The sequence below is a fragment of the Drosophila novamexicana genome, unplaced genomic scaffold (assembly GCF_003285875.2).
Source record: "Drosophila novamexicana strain 15010-1031.04,08,12 unplaced genomic scaffold, DnovRS2.1 tig00001741-arrow-arrow-pilon, whole genome shotgun sequence".
NCBI lineage: Eukaryota > Metazoa > Arthropoda > Insecta > Diptera > Drosophilidae > Drosophila > Drosophila novamexicana.
Genome location: NW_020824885.1, coordinates 455,256 through 474,015, shown reverse-complemented (window position 1 = coordinate 474,015; position 18,760 = coordinate 455,256). Strand labels below are relative to the sequence as shown.

The following is an 18,760-nucleotide window of genomic DNA, read 5'->3' as shown; positions in this document are numbered from 1 at the left end:
AAATTATGTTCACTGCCATTGCATACCATATAAATGCATGCATATATATACAGTATATACATATGTATAGACGGCAATATGTACAAATTGAACGATTTTCAGTTCGATTTGTGAATGGGCTACAAAAATGCTGGACATAGTTTGCCCTCCGACCCAGCAGACATTGTGATACCCAAAGTGTTTACGATGCAGTCTCCCGCCCAGCTATTTGCGATAACAAATGGCACAAAAATATGATTGCCCCTTTAACAGATAGGTCTTCAATCCATTTGGCACAGCTGATGACTAATTTATTGCCGGTTCACAACTAGTTCAACTTATTTCTTGTGCGTATACAAATGAAATCCCATATTTGTTAGTCCATACAGAAAAGCTCTTCAAAAGTTCTCTTTTATATCTTCGATATTTATTGTTGAAAAAACCAAATGCATTTCTGACTGATTGATTGGGTATCAAACCCAAATCCCACTGCTATTACCCTATGTGATGCAGTTCCACGTTAAGACGGGATTTTGCTAAGTTCCATCCGCAACTGTGGAAAAATCGTGAAAAACGGTTGTATGAAACTAGTTTCTGGACCATCTGATGGGCTTCAAAATCATTTGCAGATATCTTTGCTCAAATTCATTTGTTCAAATTCACACTTTTCGAAAAATCCATGGAAATGGTAGGTTCAAAGATTTGGTTAAGTTTCGGACTCAAATTCATATGTTATAAAGCTAATAGCATAACAAACAACTTTAGCAGTTGATATTGCTCGACTAAAAGACACCCAGTACACAGTTCGCTGCTAACTCACTCGGTTATCTTCACTTACAGGGTATAAAAATCAGGCTTACAGATCCTTAACATACATAACATCCATCTGGTTCGCTTCGCGTTGCGTTCTAATTACCTGGCTCGAACCGAGCCCAAGGTTCGTTAACCTAGCCATTAGTTCAAGCCTTTGTCATTCGAATTCACCGAATTGTAATAAAACAATTCGTTTTTCTTAATTAAAGTTTCGCCCAGTGCTGCCCGTGGGCAATACAAAACGTGTGCCATTTGATGTTGAGCTCATACAATTTAAATAGGGTCGAATTGCCAACTCAAATGGTAACAGAAAATTCATTAAAATGCAATATGTAAACGCAAATTGATATAGAAATATGTGGCAAAAGGTAACCAGGTGAATGGGTGAAAGGTTGTAGCCGAGCGAGTTTGGGGGCGTGCAAGGCAGAGTTGCAAGAGTTGGGCCAACAACAATACGCAACGATGTCGAACGGGATGTGGACACGGATACGACGGATACGACTGTGCGGTGCAGGACTTGGACTGCGACTTGGACTGGGTTTGAGCTGGTAGCCAAAACCAATTGCATGGCCAATGTGTGCAAGAAAATCGAATAGAAACTTTAGCTAGCACCGCAAAACCGGTTAAATTCCATTGACTGGCAGCTTCGATGGTTGGTTGGCTGGTTGATTTGGTTAGTTGCTTCGCTTGGTTGCTTAGTTGGTTTGTTGAGTGCAGCCTTGGAGTCCTTGCTTTGGCCTCGTCCCGCTGCCGCAGCTGGCAAACATTTGCAATGGCTGCCAGGCAAAATAGCTAAACATTTTTGCAGGTAACTTTTTAATTAAAGCCAATACCAATGTAGAGACAACCAACTGCCGACCGATCTCTATCCATCATCCGGTGCCGAAGCCGGAGCCGGAGCCGGAGTCGTCAACAGCATTTGCCCATTAGAACGCCGGACTCAAGAGTGCGGCATTATTCGCTCGCTCGCATGCCTCTTTTATTATATGGCATTCCACATGCATGCATGCATTTCAAATATTTGATTAGTTTATTGAAATTTGAAATTTGTATAAATCAACAACAAAAAAATATCTGCATTTATTTCATGCCAATGAATTTAGTTTGCCTTTTTTGCTGTTGTCTCTTTTTATACCCTGAACCCATTAAAAGTGGGTATAAGGGTATATTGTATTTGTGCGAAGGCCAAATGTTTGTAACAGGCAGAAGGAAGCATCTACGACCCCATAAAGTATATATATTCTTGATCAGCATCAATAGCCGGGTCGATCTAGCCGTCTGTCCGTCTGTCTGTCTGTCCGTCTGTCCGTCCGTATGTATGAACGCAAGGAACTCAGAACCTATAAGAGCTAGAGAATTGAAATTTAGCTGTAGTTTCTCCTAGTTCCCGCGCAGTTCGAGCTTGTTTCCGATAATCGATAACTTACGCCGTTTCCAAGCAATCGATAAAAAATCGATATCGATATCCTGTTTTTTGGTCAATATATACAAGCATTCGATGTTGGAAGAAGAGGGTTCAGGGTATCCCCTAGTCGGGAGCTCCCGACTAGAACCTCTTACTTGTTTAGCATGCATTCATTCAATTTGCCAGCCAGTCAGCAATTATTCTCGTTTGGCAAAGCTGAATTGCCAAAAAATTCGTATCACATTTTAAATGACATTTATTAAACTTTATTTGCAAGTGCAAATGCAATAGCACAAGGATGCGCAATTAACTGGCAAGCGAACAAAGAGCATACGACTCTAGCACTTAATGTCGCCTACAGTGAACGCTCGCTAATGTGAACCAGCTGAAGGAAGTTGCACCTAGCTAACATTTAAGCTACTTGGTGTATGCCTGGAGAACATCTTAATGGAATTATTTGTAATAGTAAAATCGAAAGGAAAGCTTTCAGCACGTGATTTGGCAGCTAGTCATGTTATAAGATATAAAAAGAGGGTCTGAGGACAATACATTAAGTGCAAACGGACAAAGTAACTCAATGTAAAAGGGATGCGCAGCCTGAACAGCATTCCTTGCATGTCCTTTTGTGGAAAAAAGAATCAATTAAAACTGTAAAGCTCTTTAATTTTCAACTTTTATTTGAAGCCATTTGACAACATTGAATTATGACTAGTCAGAAGTCCGTCTGCAAAACAATAAAACCAAGCAAACAACTCGACCCTATAAATAGTTGAAAAACCAGGAAAAAAGAACCGAGTAAATGCTTTTATCGAAAGTGCCCGACTAGGCGATACCCTGTGTACATTCGATAGAAGAACAGGCGGGTCGATATGGTGTGTTTAAATGAGTCCGATATTTAAAATTTCTGGTCTCTGGCTTTCGGTTTTAGAGATTGTCCGACGCGCAATTCATCGAAAGGATCAAGCATATATATAATACTGCGATTTCCACTCTCTTATTTAATTTTCAATGGACGCAGGGTATAAAAAGTGGCAGGGAAGCAAAAAAAAAAGGCAAAGCGAGTGAAAGTTGAATTGATTTTAAAACCGTTTTCAGTTCTCTTTTAAACCGATTGAAGCACATAAGATAAAAAAAAAAGCTCTTACGGAGCACTTCGAATCCTTTTCTGTTTACAGACAACAAATATATATCAGTTAACTGTTATAATATGTGCATATGATCAGCATACACCGAAGCGCTTGCACAAGTGCAGGGTATAAAGAGCAGCTCTTCGTGCGCGTCCATCAACCGCAAAAACTTACCCATGCACAACAAGAGTGGAACAAGCGGGGAACAAGAGGGGGACTCGTCCACGTGCCAACGCGCGTGTGAATGTGTTCCCATTCGGAATGGATCCATGTCCGTTAGCTTCGTTCTTTACTTTGCTTGTGCTGCTGCTGCTCTTATTGTTTGTTGCTGTTTTCATTTTTATTGCCCGGCAGCCATAGTCGAAGTGAAACTGAATAGATGAAGTTGGGTTGGACGCTGCGTGTTTGCACTGTCCGCAACTAATTGGATTGACGTCGGCCATTCAAGAACGAACGGAGTTTTAATATTTGCTCACTCGCGTATATATATATGTATATTTATACATATGTCATGATTAATTGAAATGCGCACCAAATTAAAAGTCACAGTTATATTACAAATGGCAGCCATTTGCTCTGTCCGCCATTTTGCCAACACTAAGCAGCTGACGATCGTCCCAACGATATCAGTTTTAGCAGCAGCGATGAGCGCATGTCGAGCGACCGCCTATCGATATTATGGCAAAGGGTAAATAAACGTGATATCGATATGTTACTTTCGCAATGGTGCAATTGATGGCGCTGTTAATATGCAAAACATTTTGCCAACACTTGGCAGCTGACGATCGCCCCATTGATATCAGACATATCGATACTGTGGCTAAGTGTAAATAAATGTGAGTTCGATATGCAAAACCAATGTATGCTTTTTAAAATTTCATTTTGTTTTCTGTTTCAATAAATTCAAATACTACAACGTTGCTGACATTTTGTGGCTTTATTGGCACATAAATAAATAAACGACTGTCAAATTGCTGAGGTTGATAAATACTAGGATGTATCGAATGAGCAGCGGACATTTAAATGAAAATAAATTAAAGCGCATGCATCGGTCACACTGCACGCTTTCGATTCAAATGTCAAAGGTGTTTAATCCTGTAATTTTGCACGTGATCAGAAAGTACTTTGGCTAACGTGCTTGATTAACTTAGTTGGATCGCATGCTATGTTTATCCCTCTATTTATTTCAGTTATGATGCAGCAGAATATATTCAAAACTACACCAACCAGATTTTAATTAAGCTAAAGCTCAATGAGATTTAATGAAACTTAACTAAAGAAATTAATTATTACACATTCATGAATTCGCATCATTAAATAGCATCTCTGCCGCTCCAATGCATTTATTATTATGTGCCAATTGTGCAGGCGCTGAGAGTCATCACGTGACCGACCGTTACAGTCCTGGCTGTGTTCCCATTACCGTTAACGAGCAACATACGGACTGGCAGCCATCTTGGCCTGGTCCATGTCCACTTGTTGTGCGCAGAGTCTTCAAGTTGTGCTCCACTACCGTTTTAATATTTTGTTTATTTTCTGTTTTTTTTTTCTTCCTCTTCTTCGTCTCTTCTTTAAACAATTCTAGTGGGGGGAAAAAGAAAAAAATTAAAGAGAAATTGAATGCTCGGGGCGCTGGGAGTCGAGACGCTGCTTGCTGCGGACATGAAGCTTGTGACTTTGGCAAACGTATTGGCTACTGCGTTGGGTAACGGCATCTCGTGGCAAGTTTGTTGCGAAATGTGCAACAAACAACAACAACAAAAGCGACAACAACAAAAAATTGCAAAGCTTTCAAAGTTGCGCAGAGCAAACTCGTTTTGTGGGTGGGCAATGGGGGAACGCTCCGCTAAGCGAAAAGGCAGCCATTGGCTTCATCAAAACATTTCACAACGTCGCTTCGTTTTAATGGCGGCCAAGTCGTCAACATGGTCGCGCCGGCAACGGTAACGACAGCCCAAGCGACCGACCTTTTGTTGCTTAATTGGCGCGCTGGCCAGTAGTGCCGTTACACTGGCAGAAACGTTTACTCTAATGTAGAGATGGGCACGTGTCGAATCGTTTCAGCACGACACGACACGAATACAAAGCCAAATTCGTCGCAAATATCACGACTATCGATAAATGCATTTGTTGTCAATATTTCATTGAAGAACAGCTAACAGATATCTTGGATTTAATGAGGCGGCTATGTTAAGGGGCAATTTTTTTTTGTATCACGCTTTACAGCTATCTGAGATTAAATTAGCAGGTTTTGCTAAAGTTTCGGGAAGTGTATCGTCTAATGTTTAAAATTATGAAGGATTCATTTTAGTTGGGCTCTGAGCATGGCTACTTCGCATTCTGAAGCATTAACTCGCATTGCTAATATATTAAGATAAAAGCTAATCATTTTAATTATTTTAGCGAATTTTATCTAGAAACTTTTCGTTCCTTTTCTATATGCATCCCATATATATTTGATTTCTTCTTTCGTCCTAGCTTCCAGTATGAATACTCATTTAGCGGGAGCCAAATATATGAACATAAGTTTTATTTTATTTAATTATTGACTTTTCATTAAATGCCGTACGATTTCAGAGTTTCTTAACACGATCGTGTCGTCTCAAATGGCGCGTGTTCGTGTCACCGTTGAAAACACGACACGCGCTCAGCTCTAGGCGCAATGTGATAAGTTCAGCTTCCCGCGGCCTGCATATGTAATTCAAGAGGCAGCAACAACATTTTGCGCCGTGTGCGCGATTCGTTCACGTCCACACGCCATTTGCATTCCGGCATTGCCATTGTCCTGCGCCAACCGATGTCCTCGCGGCATCCTGGGCATGGACAGGGCCGTAAGGGAGTAGGAGCGTGTGCTGCTGCTGCTGTACGTGTGTCCAATATAACTTTGGCAACGGGCAGCGAGCAGCAAATACGTAATCACAAGAACGTCAGAAGGCGTCAGAAATGACAGCAACAAAACAATGTGGCAAATGTGCAACGTGAGGCGTTGGCACTTTGCTGCTTTAGCATTCGTCTCCGCCAGGCAACAAGGGACTAAGACTGAGGCTGACCCTGCGACTCGAACGGAGACTGGGGCAGCAGCAGCAGCAGCAGCGCGGTCATTGCAGTTATGTCACATGGCTGACTTAATTCATTCATTTAGACGACTCTCGCAATTGTAGGTGTCGCACCCTCTGTCATTTCGACGCAGTGAAGCAATATGAACAATATGAAATTATGAACGCTGCACTACCCTGTAATTTCGTGGTTTAAATGCATGAAAATAAAAATGATGAGTTTCGCATTTGATAATCAAATAAATGCGGAAACTTTACCTGCAAAACTGTAAATGTTATCGATGCTTCTGATTTGCGATAACGCAAAGAGGCGTGGCCAGCCTTATTTGTAGTTATAACGGAGCGCTCTAACCTAAGAAATTGCATTTTCGAGAATTTATAACTGTTTGGCAATAACAGAAACAGGAATTAAATGCAAATTAGAATTTATATACAAATATTACCTGTGTGGCCAGCCTATACGCTTACGCCCGTGGGCACAGGGTACAATAACTTCTGCAACGACTACACAAGCAGCAGTCTGTGGAGAGCCATTATGGCACCGACATTGTCAATGACTGGCACTGGCGAATTATTATTGCCTGGTGCAGGCAGTTGGACGCCAACGACGCCCAATGTGCTTGTCATTGTTCCCAGTCCTGCCCGCCATTGTGCACACTGTGCATGCAAATGCAAATGTGTGTGTGTGTGCGTGTATGTTGTACATGCATACAGACATATGTATGTGTTGGCATGACATGTATGCTCCATCTTGTTATGACATTTGAACCATTTCGCGCAGGTGGGATTTGGGTTGGGCAGCAACATGACTGCAGCCATTTGTCAGTTAGTCAATCAGCAGCTTGGCTGGGCGGGTGAGACACACTTAGTTTAAAGCATTTTTGCCATACATTACAATGACGATGAAATACGCGCACACACACACCCACACACATTCATATAGGTAAATAAGAGCTGCTAATGCTTTTTGTTAACGGCTATAAATGATTGGTATGCCGATCAGGTATTTGGCGCACATTGCAGAGGTTTAGTACCAAAGCCTTGAGCGGGAAAAAATGTTTTGTAGTGCAGTGTTGTTAGATCGTTCGCAGATTACAACCAGCTGATATTTAAATTCCATCCCCGATTGTTGATTATACTCCAATCGATATAAGTATCGATAACGGCATATATATTTTGTGTGATCTGCATACGCAGCTAAAGATGCACAGGCTCTTATATTATGGTATTATTTATTTATGTACGTAGATGTTATTCAAATAATACATGTATAAATAGACTATTAACACACATGTGCTATTTTCCTAGCAGATTTATTATTTTTGACAGCTTAAATGCTGCACACCATCTACATTAAAATGAAATTCAAAGAGCAACGGTCGCACTGTTGCGTCGGCTGGCAGCACTGTAGTGTTGTAAGGCGCATGCGCAGCGGCGTTGCCACACATTCATTTCAAATTTGACTTTTGCGCTAACGAACGTCGTGGAGAACGCAAGAACACAAAAAAGGGACGCTACAACGCTTAAAACTAAAGTACATTATAAAACAAATAAATATAAAACGTGCTAAGCATAACAGGTACGCAATATGCTTGGCGCTACTATTAACACACAAATGACAACGATGCGCAAAAGCGCCGCTGCCGTCGCGGCCTTGGCAAACAACAAAGGACAACAGGCAGAGAGGCAGCAACAAGTGCCGCAACAGGCTGCCTCCAATTTAACAGAAATTATAACAAAATTGCAATTGGATTATGGCAACTACAAGTACACTGTCTATCGATGTGCTAGCAAGTTTGTGGCATTGCAAAAAATCTTTCACAGTAAGCAACAGGAATATCTGTAAATTTGCAATTTTTTTTATTAGCAGCCTTCTTTACAGCTAGCAAAATACCCTATAAATTGGTGCTGGCCATACTGGAACGCCATGGGATGCCCGTGAGCAGCGGCAATTGTAATCTGAATCTGATGGTGCCGCCCTTTCAGCTCACCTCGCTGCTGCACGACATTTACCTTGCCTGCGAGAAGCTGGGACACTTTAACAAAACACAAAGCTATCAGCTGGAAACGGCAACAGCGCTATTGGCCAATTTCTTTTGGAATGTCTACGATCCGTATGTGTTACTTCTAATTATATAGATTATTAATTTCATATCAATAACGTTACATGCTTGCAGGCAACGGCGTCATTCCATCTCGCTGCTGGAGATCAAGGTGACATTTCTGCTGCTCTGCAAGCTATACAGCAGCGAGCATATGGTGGGCGACTTCTACAGCCTGCTGGCCGATGTGAAATCCCAGTGTGTTTCACGTTACGCCTTCGAGCAGCTGCTGCACACGCTCAGCAAGCTGCTGAGCTACCTGGGCGAGTCAAAGGCCTATGGGCCGCACAATTTACAGCCCATGATGGAGCAGTGCTTCGCACGTTGTCATCACGGACTCGCCGGCCTCAACGAGCAACAGTTTCACAATCTATGGACGCACACGCAGACACGTTTCCTTATCTATGGCAATCTGTTGGCGCTGATCAAGCGCATCGAGGATACGGAGCATCTGATACACAGCAATCAGTGTGCCAGCTGTCGCATAGAGCACATCATTGGCATCCGGTTCAAGTGTCAGGTGTGCCGCGATTTGTCGCTGTGTTTGCCATGCTTTGCCGCTGCCGCGCATGTCAGCGGCAAACATGAGGCATCGCATCGCATGTGCGAAGTGTTTGTTGAGGATCAGCCGCAACCGCAGCGCTGGACAAACTATTTGTCGCGCCTATGCGGCTGGTTTGCCCTTGCGCAGAAAACACAACGTGCCGAGGCCGAGGAGGAGGAACGTCGCGGCTTTTGCAATGCTCAGGAAAGCGGCGCTGGCGTCTGTCAGCCCAATAATGCCACCGAACTGACGCCCATACCAGCCGAAACGCGCAGCATACGCAGCAGCTCAACGCTGCGCCTAAAGGCGCCTCCAAATGAGAAACCACAGCAGCCGCAGCCGCAGCCGCAACATCAGCCGCCACCACAACAGGAGCTATGTATGTCATTGGAAATGAATACCCAAGTACCCCAATACCCCAATGTACCCCATTTACCCCTAATGAGTAAAATGATATAGATATGTTTGTCAGGCCGAAAGAAGCATCTCCGAAAGGACCGCGAAATACAGCATATGGAAATAGGATATACGAAATAGAATATTTACGATTTGTCCGTCAAATATACACTACACCGTCAAATATACACTATACTCTAATTCGTATATTCTATCCTATTTCATATACCCTACTTTGTTTTCAATAAGAAATAGAGTATATAAGCAGTCGGAATGGAATATATATCATGATGCTTCTCTGTAGCCATATCTTTTAAATATTATGCATCCAGAATCGTCCCATGTCCCTCTATTTGTATTTGAATACGCTGTAAATTCTGCGACCGTCTTACTAATGCGATTGTTGTTGTTGGCAATTTCTGATATACTAACAATTGACTGTTTATTTTAATATTTCAACCGTTTTTCGTTCAGGCTCCTTAACGGGCCTGGCCAGCAATGCATCGGAACGCCTGCAATCCATCATCGACCGTCTGTTGCTGCAAAATGCGTAAGTAGCGCCTGCTATTCATATTTTATATTGTAATACTCTGATTTTCTGTGCAACAGCAAGCTGGAAACGCAACTGCAACTGCTGTCCAGCACGTCGAGCGCTCAAATATCCGAGTTTCTAAGCGCCCATCAGAGTTTCTTGCTGCAAATCATTGAGGATATGCGTCAACTATCGGTATGCCCGGCACACTCGCAGCCATATTAATATTGTATTAATATTTTTATATATTCGCAGCGTGCCTCGTCTGCCGCACCGCTGATCAGCTCCACGTTCTTGAATTCCAGCACGCCGCAACGCCTGCCGCTGCCCGTGGCACCAGCTGTATATGATATGTACGCGCCTGTGGGCGCCAATTTAACACATTCCAGTGCGTGTTAATTAAATTCCTTCATTTGGAAATGTTCTCTAACTTGCTTTCTCATTCGCTCTTGCAGTCAATGGCGCCGAGCTGAATCGCAGCTATTTGGAGGCCAACAAATCGGATTACTCCCTAAGCGACATTAGCTTGTGGTTCGATCAGCGTCGTTCCAGTTTACTGCCTACAGCCGGTGCACAGCCGGCGGCACTTTCGCTGGCCATGCCGCTGGGCGCGCTCCTGGAGCAATCGGTGAATGTGGACATGCGGGACACGGAAATGGTGAACTTTAAGCTGCTGCTAAACAAGGTCAAGGAAATTGTTGAGGACTCGTACAGTGATAATGCGGAGCTGTCAGCGGCCACACAGAATCTGGAGAATGTGCTCGACAACATCATCAAGAGCGAGGAGCAGCAGCGACGCAGCAGCTGCAGTGCCAGAAGCTCTCAGCGTGCAGTGTCCTAAAAAAAATCTTTTCTTATGAACTATGTGGACAAACTTTAACAAATCTTCATTTGACGTGCTTTAAATTAAGCTAAACACTGTATATAAAATATTGTTTAAGCTAAAACAAATGTTTCTTAACAATTTGACATATTTGTCAAGTCGTTCGAGATGCGATTCTTCTAAGTAATTCTGCCTTATCCTATATGTCATATTTGAAGCATTATATGTATGCCTGGTAAGGATAAGAGCAGAAACATTTATATAAACATATCCGTCCACGCTAAGTTTTTTTTTTTCATCTTAATATTAAGCTGTAATTCGAAGAAAGCACGAAACATTACTAATTGTGCGTGGATGAAATGATTCGAAAATGTTATGAAAACTAAAGCTAAGTTTCATTTTTTGAATTAAACACACTTAAAACATTAAATAACTATCTGTTTGAATAAAATTTTTTCTAAAAGTTGATCGACTAACTGATTGGGTAAGAACTTTAAATCATATCATGGCTAATATTTGAAGTATGATACTGAAATCATCTGTCCACTGATCTATTTCTCTTGAATTCTTATTCGTTAACGCTTTTCAGATAGTTCAGATAGCGATTTCTCTTTGCGACGCATTCGCTAACGTTTCACTGGCAACGTGCCTATAAAACTAGCACAAAATCATTTAAACATGAGCTTAATTGAGTTCAAGGATAACAGCTCAAATCATGTCCCAAGGAAATAATATTTGCTTATACGGATATGCACGGAATAACCGTAGTAATAACAATTTTCAATACAAAATTAATGGTTTTCATTACTTATAAGCTAATATAATATTAAATAAGTTCAATCCTATTCAGCATCGTCCATAAAAGAGGTTACGCCTCATGCGACTAGCTTGTTTCCAGCTGCGTTTGGCTCTTGATGTCAGTTACCATCAAATCGGTGGCCAATTCCAGCTGATGGACACGTCTCAGGCTGTTGGCCCAGAGCTCTGTCTGCGGCGATTGCAACTGCAACAACTCCGACTTGGCCTGCAGTTCGTCGCGCAGTGCCGATTCCAATAGCAGCGCCGCATTTGCGGGCACACTGCACAGATCCTCGTGCAGCTCCAGCAGCGAAACGTTGCAGTGCAGCTGCAGCAGATCCCGCAACAGTCGGCGCAGCAACAGACACAACTGCGTCTGGCTGCCGGCATAGATGTGCCAATACTGGTCAGGATCGTTGCGCAGCAGCAGTAATTGCAATTGACAATTGTAAAATATTCGGTGGACAGTCGAAGAGGAGGAGTCATTGCGACCATGGCCGCTGTTGTTGCCAAAAGCAAAGTCCTCTGCCAAGCAAGTGTCCTCCAGCAGCTGCATAGCTGTTAAAGAAGAGAATCTCTATAGGTATGGAGCTGTTCAGGAGACATTACTGAGCCACTTACACTGCTTTCGGGTCTCCTGCTCTTCCGGCACAGTTGTTGCAGCAAAGCCCAGTTTTTTGAGCAGCAGCTGCTCGAATTGCATTTGCTGCTCCACGCCCTGAAACTGCAATCGCAATGCGCAGTGCGACGTCTGTGTCATGATCACGGCGAGAAAATCCTGATGCAGCGTTTGTGCTGCAAAGCTGGGCACATGCAGCTCCTGTTGCTCCAGCAGCGCGGAAATATTAATGCTGGCCAGTTGCAGCTGCAGCTGCCGCTTAGACTCGCCATGCAACTCGTACAGTGCCAGCAGCTGTATAGAATCCAGCGACAGCAAATCCTCTAGCTGAAGTCGAACCAGCAGCACGGCGCTGCGTTCAGGCGACAGCTGCTGGACGCAGGCGGCGGGCTGCCAGCTGATACTTTTGCTCTGCTGCTCCTGGCTGGCCCAGAACTGTGCCAGCTCATCATAATCCTCTGGCGGCTGGCCATCCGCCTGCAAGGGCAGCTCATACAGGCGATGGACATAGTTCAGCCCGCCGCCTTGGGGCAGGTAGAGTAGCGGGCGCACAGCATGCAGCGTGGTGGCACGATTGCTGCCCGCCGTATTGGTTAGCAGCATGCCCAGCACCAGCGCATCGCCACAAATGCGCGTCCAGATATCGCCGCAACGCCGCAGCAGCTGCTTCTCCTCCAGCAGCGGCGAACGTTCGCCGGGCGCGCCGAATGTGTGCAGCTCGCGCGCGCGCTCAAAGTCCATTTGCGTTTGCGCGCGCTGTGTGTGCAGCTCGGCGCGTGCGCAGTGAACGCGCTGCATCAAACGCTTAAATCCGGCGGCGCTGTTGTTGTTGCTGCTGCTGCCAGTTGGAGCTGCCTCGAGTGCATTGTCAGTTTGAAAATTTGTGCGCAGCCGCTTGCCATTGCGGAATTGCAGCTCGACATAGGCCTGATATTTGATGGGTCCCTTGACCAGCCTGTACTCCTGCACATTGTCGTGCTCAGCAATCAGCTCGAAGCTGGCGCCATGCTCATTGGGTCGCTGCAGCACAAGCAGCTTTTGCCAGCAGCGCAGCAGCACATAGATGTGCTCACGCAACCAAACGTACTTGCCAATGCTTAGTGGCAGCTCCTCGACGGCGTGCAGCATGCTGTAGCTGGTCGCATCACCGCTGGTGTCGGCGACATCGTCGCGTATGAGAAAACTGCTGACGGGTCCGCTGTACGCCTTCAATTCCGTGGCCAGCTGCTGCAAGCATGTGCCCCTGAGATCGATGTGATGCAATAGCTCCTTTTTTTGGAACTCGTAGAACTTTAAATTACGACCAAGCACCAGGCTGGTGCTCGTTTTCTTAACATGCAGCTGACTGCAATAAGCAACTGTGTCGCGCTGTGTCAAAAATTCGGGCACGTCCTCCCCGACAAGCGTCAACATAATAATGTAAACAAAAAAAAAAAAAAAAAAACAAAAGACCGCTAAAGGCAGCTTTCTAGAGATGAACAATTATATTGTGGTTGCCACTTGTGAAGCAGTTAACAGAGTTGCATTATCAGTTAGATAGTTGACTATCGAACTGCACTGCCAGAATTCAATTATAACGGCTATGCAATAGTTGTTTAACACTATTTTTATTCAATTGTAAATTGCACGAAGCGCAAGTATTTTCACAAAAAAAAAAAAAATTGCTTACAACTAATAATTAATGATATGCACATTTGATAGGAACAAAGAAGTCGATTTAAAAAAAAAGGATTTAAAAAATAGTTTTCGGAACTTATTCACATCACAAGGCGGGCCACTTTGAGCGCCCCCTCAAAAACTCTTCGCAATCTCTTAATGGGAATATCAAATTAACATCTGTTCGCGGGAGGCCATCAACAGCGGCTTCTGCTGTACGCCAGTGGACAGGACGAGCGAACGTCGCATCCGATTGCGCTGCATGCTGCTATTGCGCTCCCGCACAGATTGCCGCAGCTGCTGACGACGTGCGGCTCCAACGCCGGCGGCATCCTTTTCGGCGGCATTCATCGCCGCCAGCAAATCGAAGGCAGCGCGTTTTTGCTCCTTGGTCCACATATTGGTCAACTGTTGCGGCGGCTGCGGCTGCTGTGTGACTGGCAGCTTGGCAGCCAATGGCGGTCGGCGCGGCTGATGCTGCTGATCCGATGCTGCCGGCGCAGGCGCTGCTGGCTTAGCGGCTGCTGATGGCTTCACAGGCGCTTTACCCGCGCGACTGAGTCCAAACAGAGACAATATGGACTTGCGACGTGTGCTGGAAGCCTGACTCTCGGCGGATTCATTGCTGGACACACTCGTTTGCATAGGCAGCGGCGCAGCTGGTGCCGCACCCGTTGCCGGCTCCAGCGAATATTTGGTGCATTTGGGTGGCGACTGAAATGTGACCCGGCGCAGCGTATTGCTGTTGTTGCTCTGCAGCTGCTTGGGCGCCGTCAGCATGGCCAGATTCATTTTGGCCACCGTCGGCGATGTCTCATTCAGCTCGATGCTGCAGTAGGTGTCATCGTGGCGCGTGGACAGCGGCTTGCGCGGCGGCACTGGTGGCACCTGCTGCCGACACTGGCACTGACACTTGTTCTGTGCCTGGGCCAGTGCCTGTGCCTGTGCTTGGGCCAGCTGCTCAGCCTGCTCCAGCTTGAGCCGCAGCTCGCGTTCCATTGTTTTGAGCCGCTCCTCGGCCGCTTGCAGCTCGCTGGCTCGCTGATCCAGCAGTGATTCGTGTGCTCGTATCGCATGCAAACGCTGCTGCAGTGCATCATCGAAGATGTTCTGTGTGACGCGTTGCGGACTCAGCTGCAACGTAGCCGGCGGCTCCCGGCGTATGCTCTCGTAGAGCGATGGATCCGATTTCTGCAGCTGTTTGCTGCCAAAGATGCGCCGCTTGGCCGAGTAGAAGAGCTCGCTACGCAGATCGGGCGTAAAGACGCCAGTGACGCTCAGGCGCCGCTGGCCATAGCCCTCATTGAAGCTATACTGTTCCGTGAACAATGTGCTGGATAACTCCGGCGATTCGGGAAACAACTTGCCCACGCCGGGCAGCTGAAAATCCTCACCAGCGTCGACAAGACGTGGAAACTCGGCAACCAACTGGTTAATATTGCGCACCAGCAGCGGATGACGTGTGATTACCTCAATGCCCGGACGCTGCTCATGATCCACGGCCAACATGAAGCCAATGATGGACTGCAGATCGCTGCTGTAGATTGCCGGAATGCAGCTAAACTGACCGTGGGCAATATTCGCAGACAGCTGCTCAAATGCGCGTCCCCGAAATGGCGGACGCAATGCGCAGAGCTCATAGATGAGACAACCGACCGCCCAGACATCACTCTTGCGATCGTATTGCCTGCCCTTGACCAGCTCCGGGCTCATGTAGTGCGGTGTGCCCACAAAGCTGGCGGCAAAGCTCTGATCCCGGCGTAAAACGCGCGCCAGACCAAAATCACCCAGCTTAACATTGCCGCTGGCATCCAGAAATATGTTCGCCGGCTTTATGTCGCGATGGAGTATGGTGCCGCTGGGTATCTTATTATGGCACACCTGGAGCGCACGGCACAGCTGGAAGAGCACACGCCAAATGTACGGCTCCTCGAAGCGTTGCCGTTGCGTCCGTGCGCGCTGTATTAGCTGGGCAAGATCACCGCCATCACAGCACTCCATCACGATATATATTGATTTGGCCTCCCGATTAACCAGATGATGATAGTACTGCACTATGTTGGGATGCTGCAGTTGACGCAGCACACTTATCTCCGATATTAGGGATTCGCATTTCTCATCGCCCAGCTCGTCGTAGTTCATGCCCTTCCAGGCGTATAGTACACCGGTGGTTTTATCCTTTACCTTGTAGCAGGTGCCAAAGGCGCCGTTGCCCATCACGGCCAGCACCTCGTAGTCCTGGAGCGTTTTCTTGGCAAACTCTGATGTGTTCTTATGGGCTGGCGACTCGGTGGCACTGCCCCCGCCGCCTAACTGCTCGGTGCTGCTCATGCTGAGGCTATGTTTCCAATAAAGGAGCAATAACTGTTGTTTACATAAACTCTTTTCACTATTAATTCAATTTCCATTCGCCCGCTCTCCTGTTCTGTTTGCATTGAATGCCGAAAACTAACTAAGCGTTGCTCCTGCAAACGAGTTTCGGCAAATTCATGTACACACACACACACACACACACACAATCATGCGCATGCGCACCCACACACACAGTTTTACCTGCGAAAACCAACAACAACAGCAGCGCACACAAAACAAGTGTTGTACACTGCATACACATTAGAGATGAGCCGCATGCGCGTATCTGTGACTGTGACTGGCACAAGGGCGAATGAAACGGCGAAAGCTGTCAATAAACAAAGCGAAAAATGTATATTGCACTCCGTTTTCTTTTACCACAGACAATAAGCAGCGCGCTAACATTATACCCTTCTTTTATCATGGTCGAAACAAAAGAAACGACCAGCCGCTAACACCAACAAGAGTGAGAGACAAAATGTGTCGATGCAGTCGCGCATGGATATGAAAGTCACAGTAAAAGTCACAGTTATGTAAATGGCTTCTAAAAATCACAACATAGCTCAACACTAAATGCATATCTTCTTACGTTCCTAGAAGGCTGTCGCTGTTGCACTCACACGCACACAAACACACACAAAAAGAGATTGAGCAGAAGGGAGGGAGGGACGCCGACGCACTTTGCAAATCTTGCACGCTGCGCGGTCGCGCCGTTGCCTTGGGCCTGTGTACAAAATAAAAACCGTTGGGTGTGCATTCAGGACAGTGTCTGCGGACGAATGTCCTTTGGCACAGCACGCCCGCAATTTGAACAATTGTCTATGCTCGTTGCCCACACAGTGACCATAAAAATAAATTAGTTTTGTTGCGTTGGCATTTCAATTTGTGCGTCTGTTGTTTCACTCGGTGTCTGCCTTTGCGCCGCTCAACCGGATTATGTTACACGCACACAGGCATACAAAAATCAAATTTCAGTTTTTAGATCCTCTTTGAGCTAAGTTATTATGCATTTCAATACGCTATTTTTCATTCAGCAAAACATGAGCCGCTTGAAATCCTAACGGATTTTGTGCATAAAAACACTTTTGTTAATGCTGTCTCGCTCGCACGCAAGGTGCAATTATGCTGCTAGCTGAGATTTTCGTGTATGTGCATTCGTTGTGTATGTGTATATGTGCGCGTGTGTGTGTGTCCAGCTAGAGTCCAGGTAGAGCAAGCCAAAAACGAGTTATCTTCGGCTTATCGTTAGCCCGTGTGTTGATGGTTTTATGGTTTTTCATGTGTAAAACAAACAATGGCCAAAAGAAACAGGCAGCAACGTAATCCTTCATAAATAAATCAGGGTTCGACTGTCCTACAATCCGTGGTTTGTGTTTATTGCCCACCATTGTTTGTACGGGCCAGTGTTGGCAACTCGAATTATCTACCTCAAATTTGGCCGTTTTTTTTCAAGTATTTTCTGTAGCTGTTTTCATAGTTTTTTTTCACGCTAAATTTAGCCATTACACAACAGAATTTGACAACACTGGTGCCGGCGACCGCAAGATGTTAGGTCAGCGAGATTGGTTTGTAATGCTAACGTTTATGGACCTGCACTTTGCAACACAGGTACACGCACAATTCCACTTAATAAGCCATATATCACATTTACCAGCATTTCACATAGCCATGTTACAGTTTATTTTAACGACAGTGAGGGGAAAAAAAATTGTAGTGATAGTATGCGACCTTAATGCCTAATCACCAGGACGGCGGCTGGTTTTCGCTGCCAGCGGGGCGCGCATAGAGGGCGCTCTTGTCGCGGAACATGGTCATGCGTTCCGTTTCCTTTTTATCCAGAAAATGTCCAATCGCAAAGCCAAGCAGCGGTAACGCCGCCCACAAGGCGCGCTTATCCAGACCGAGCACCATTTTGTGTTATATTTGATTTAGCTTTGACTCTTCAGCGCCGCGCTCTGTGCTGCTAGCAGTTGTTGGCGTTTCCAAGCGCGTGTATGGGACCAGTCTGCGTAGATGGAGCCGACTGCAACAGTTGGAAAGAATATCACTGCACCGTACTTTCGCGCCAGCTGTAAGATGACGCTACTGCCCATATGTATGTGTCTTGGTCAATGCGAATGAACTGTAAACAAACAACAATTAATGAGTGCAACATGAACGTGTTAAAGGGCTGTTATTTTTTTTTTTTTTTCTTGGGTTACGTAATGGAAGTGTAAGAAACGACAGTACTAATGACATTTTAGTGTGTGCAATGCCAACAATTGCTTACTCTGTACGCACACGACAAAGGACGTATTTGTTTCAAACAGCTTTACCGAATAATATAAGAAAATTGCCAAATTCTTTGTTGTTATTAACTTACGCTTATGCAAAAGCCTGGTCGATTAGAGATGTGAGATGAACACTGCTTGGCGATATATCGAAACAAGAAACAATATGTTAAAATATATACTAGTATCGGTAGATTACAAAAGTTAAGTACGCGCCATAAATATTTTATTTATTACCTGTCACAGTAGTGCAGCACAACCATTCCATTTTTGTTTGTCTTTGTTAAA

At 45.3% G+C, this 18,760-nt stretch overlaps 5 protein-coding genes across 7 annotated transcripts; 1 reads left to right on the top strand and 4 right to left on the bottom strand.

Moving 5' to 3' along the window:
- The first annotated feature begins 7,805 nt into the window (after positions 1–7,805).
- On the top strand, positions 7,806–10,850 carry LOC115768275 (dystrophin-1). The gene is made up of 7 exons (XM_030712813.1): positions 7,806–8,203; positions 8,263–8,494; positions 8,558–9,405; positions 9,897–9,972; positions 10,032–10,149; positions 10,210–10,342; positions 10,410–10,850. Exons 1-7 carry the CDS (start codon positions 7,969–7,971, stop codon positions 10,793–10,795), a joined length of 2,028 nt encoding a protein of 675 aa, XP_030568673.1. The 5' UTR covers positions 7,806–7,968; the 3' UTR covers positions 10,796–10,850.
- Positions 10,851–11,641: 791 nt separating this feature from the next.
- On the bottom strand, positions 11,642–13,607 carry LOC115768276. Its single transcript, XM_030712814.1, has 2 exons — positions 12,197–13,607; positions 11,642–12,133 (listed from the first exon to the last, which is right to left on the bottom strand). The coding sequence occupies exons 1-2, from the start codon at positions 13,605–13,607 to the stop codon at positions 11,661–11,663; spliced, it is 1,884 nt and encodes a 627-aa protein (XP_030568674.1). The 3' UTR covers positions 11,642–11,660.
- A 300-nt stretch (positions 13,608–13,907) lies between these two features.
- LOC115768268 (serine/threonine-protein kinase Nek2) lies at positions 13,908–16,232 on the bottom strand. The gene has a single exon (XM_030712801.1). The coding sequence runs from the start codon at positions 16,179–16,181 to the stop codon at positions 14,019–14,021; it is 2,163 nt and encodes a 720-aa protein (XP_030568661.1). The 5' UTR covers positions 16,182–16,232; the 3' UTR covers positions 13,908–14,018.
- Positions 16,233–17,848: 1,616 nt separating this feature from the next.
- Positions 17,849–18,132, bottom strand: LOC115768263 (NADH dehydrogenase [ubiquinone] 1 beta subcomplex subunit 1). The gene has a single exon (XM_030712793.1). It carries the CDS (start codon positions 18,111–18,113, stop codon positions 17,943–17,945), a length of 171 nt encoding a protein of 56 aa, XP_030568653.1. The 5' UTR covers positions 18,114–18,132; the 3' UTR covers positions 17,849–17,942.
- LOC115768264 lies at positions 18,114–18,639 on the bottom strand. Of its 3 annotated transcripts, none has more exons than XM_030712794.1 (2): positions 18,565–18,639; positions 18,114–18,324 (listed from the first exon to the last, which is right to left on the bottom strand). In XM_030712794.1, the coding sequence occupies exon 2, from the start codon at positions 18,293–18,295 to the stop codon at positions 18,131–18,133; it is 165 nt and encodes a 54-aa protein (XP_030568654.1). In that variant the 5' UTR covers positions 18,296–18,324; positions 18,565–18,639; the 3' UTR covers positions 18,114–18,130. The 3 variants fall into 3 exon arrangements, with proteins under 3 accessions (XP_030568654.1, XP_030568655.1, XP_030568656.1); XM_030712795.1 differs by lacking the exon at positions 18,565–18,639 and adding an exon at positions 18,483–18,564; XM_030712796.1 differs by lacking the exon at positions 18,565–18,639 and adding an exon at positions 18,472–18,538.
- Positions 18,640–18,760: the final 121 nt, after the last annotated feature.

What these genes read in the sequence shown, in the direction of transcription:
- LOC115768275 (XM_030712813.1), top strand. Translation starts at nt 7,969, where the DNA reads ATGCTTGGCGCTACTATTAACACACAAATGACAACGATGCGCAAAAGC. An exon ending in GCCACCACAACAGGAGCTAT is followed by an intron (nt 9,406 to 9,896) that starts GTATGTCATTGG and finishes TTTTTCGTTCAG; the next exon opens with GCTCCTTAACGGGCCTGGCC. An exon ending in CGTCTGTTGCTGCAAAATGC is followed by an intron (nt 9,973 to 10,031) that starts GTAAGTAGCGCC and finishes TCTGTGCAACAG; the next exon opens with CAAGCTGGAAACGCAACTGC.
- LOC115768276 (XM_030712814.1), bottom strand. Translation starts at nt 13,607, where the DNA reads ATGTTGACGCTTGTCGGGGAGGACGTGCCCGAATTTTTGACACAGCGC. An exon ending in GCAGGAGACCCGAAAGCAGT is followed by an intron (nt 12,134 to 12,196) that starts GTAAGTGGCTCA and finishes CTTCTTTAACAG; the next exon opens with CTATGCAGCTGCTGGAGGAC.
- LOC115768268 (XM_030712801.1), bottom strand. Translation starts at nt 16,181, where the DNA reads ATGAGCAGCACCGAGCAGTTAGGCGGCGGGGGCAGTGCCACCGAGTCG.
- LOC115768263 (XM_030712793.1), bottom strand. Translation starts at nt 18,113, where the DNA reads ATGGTGCTCGGTCTGGATAAGCGCGCCTTGTGGGCGGCGTTACCGCTG.
- LOC115768264 (XM_030712794.1), bottom strand. Translation starts at nt 18,295, where the DNA reads ATGGGCAGTAGCGTCATCTTACAGCTGGCGCGAAAGTACGGTGCAGTG.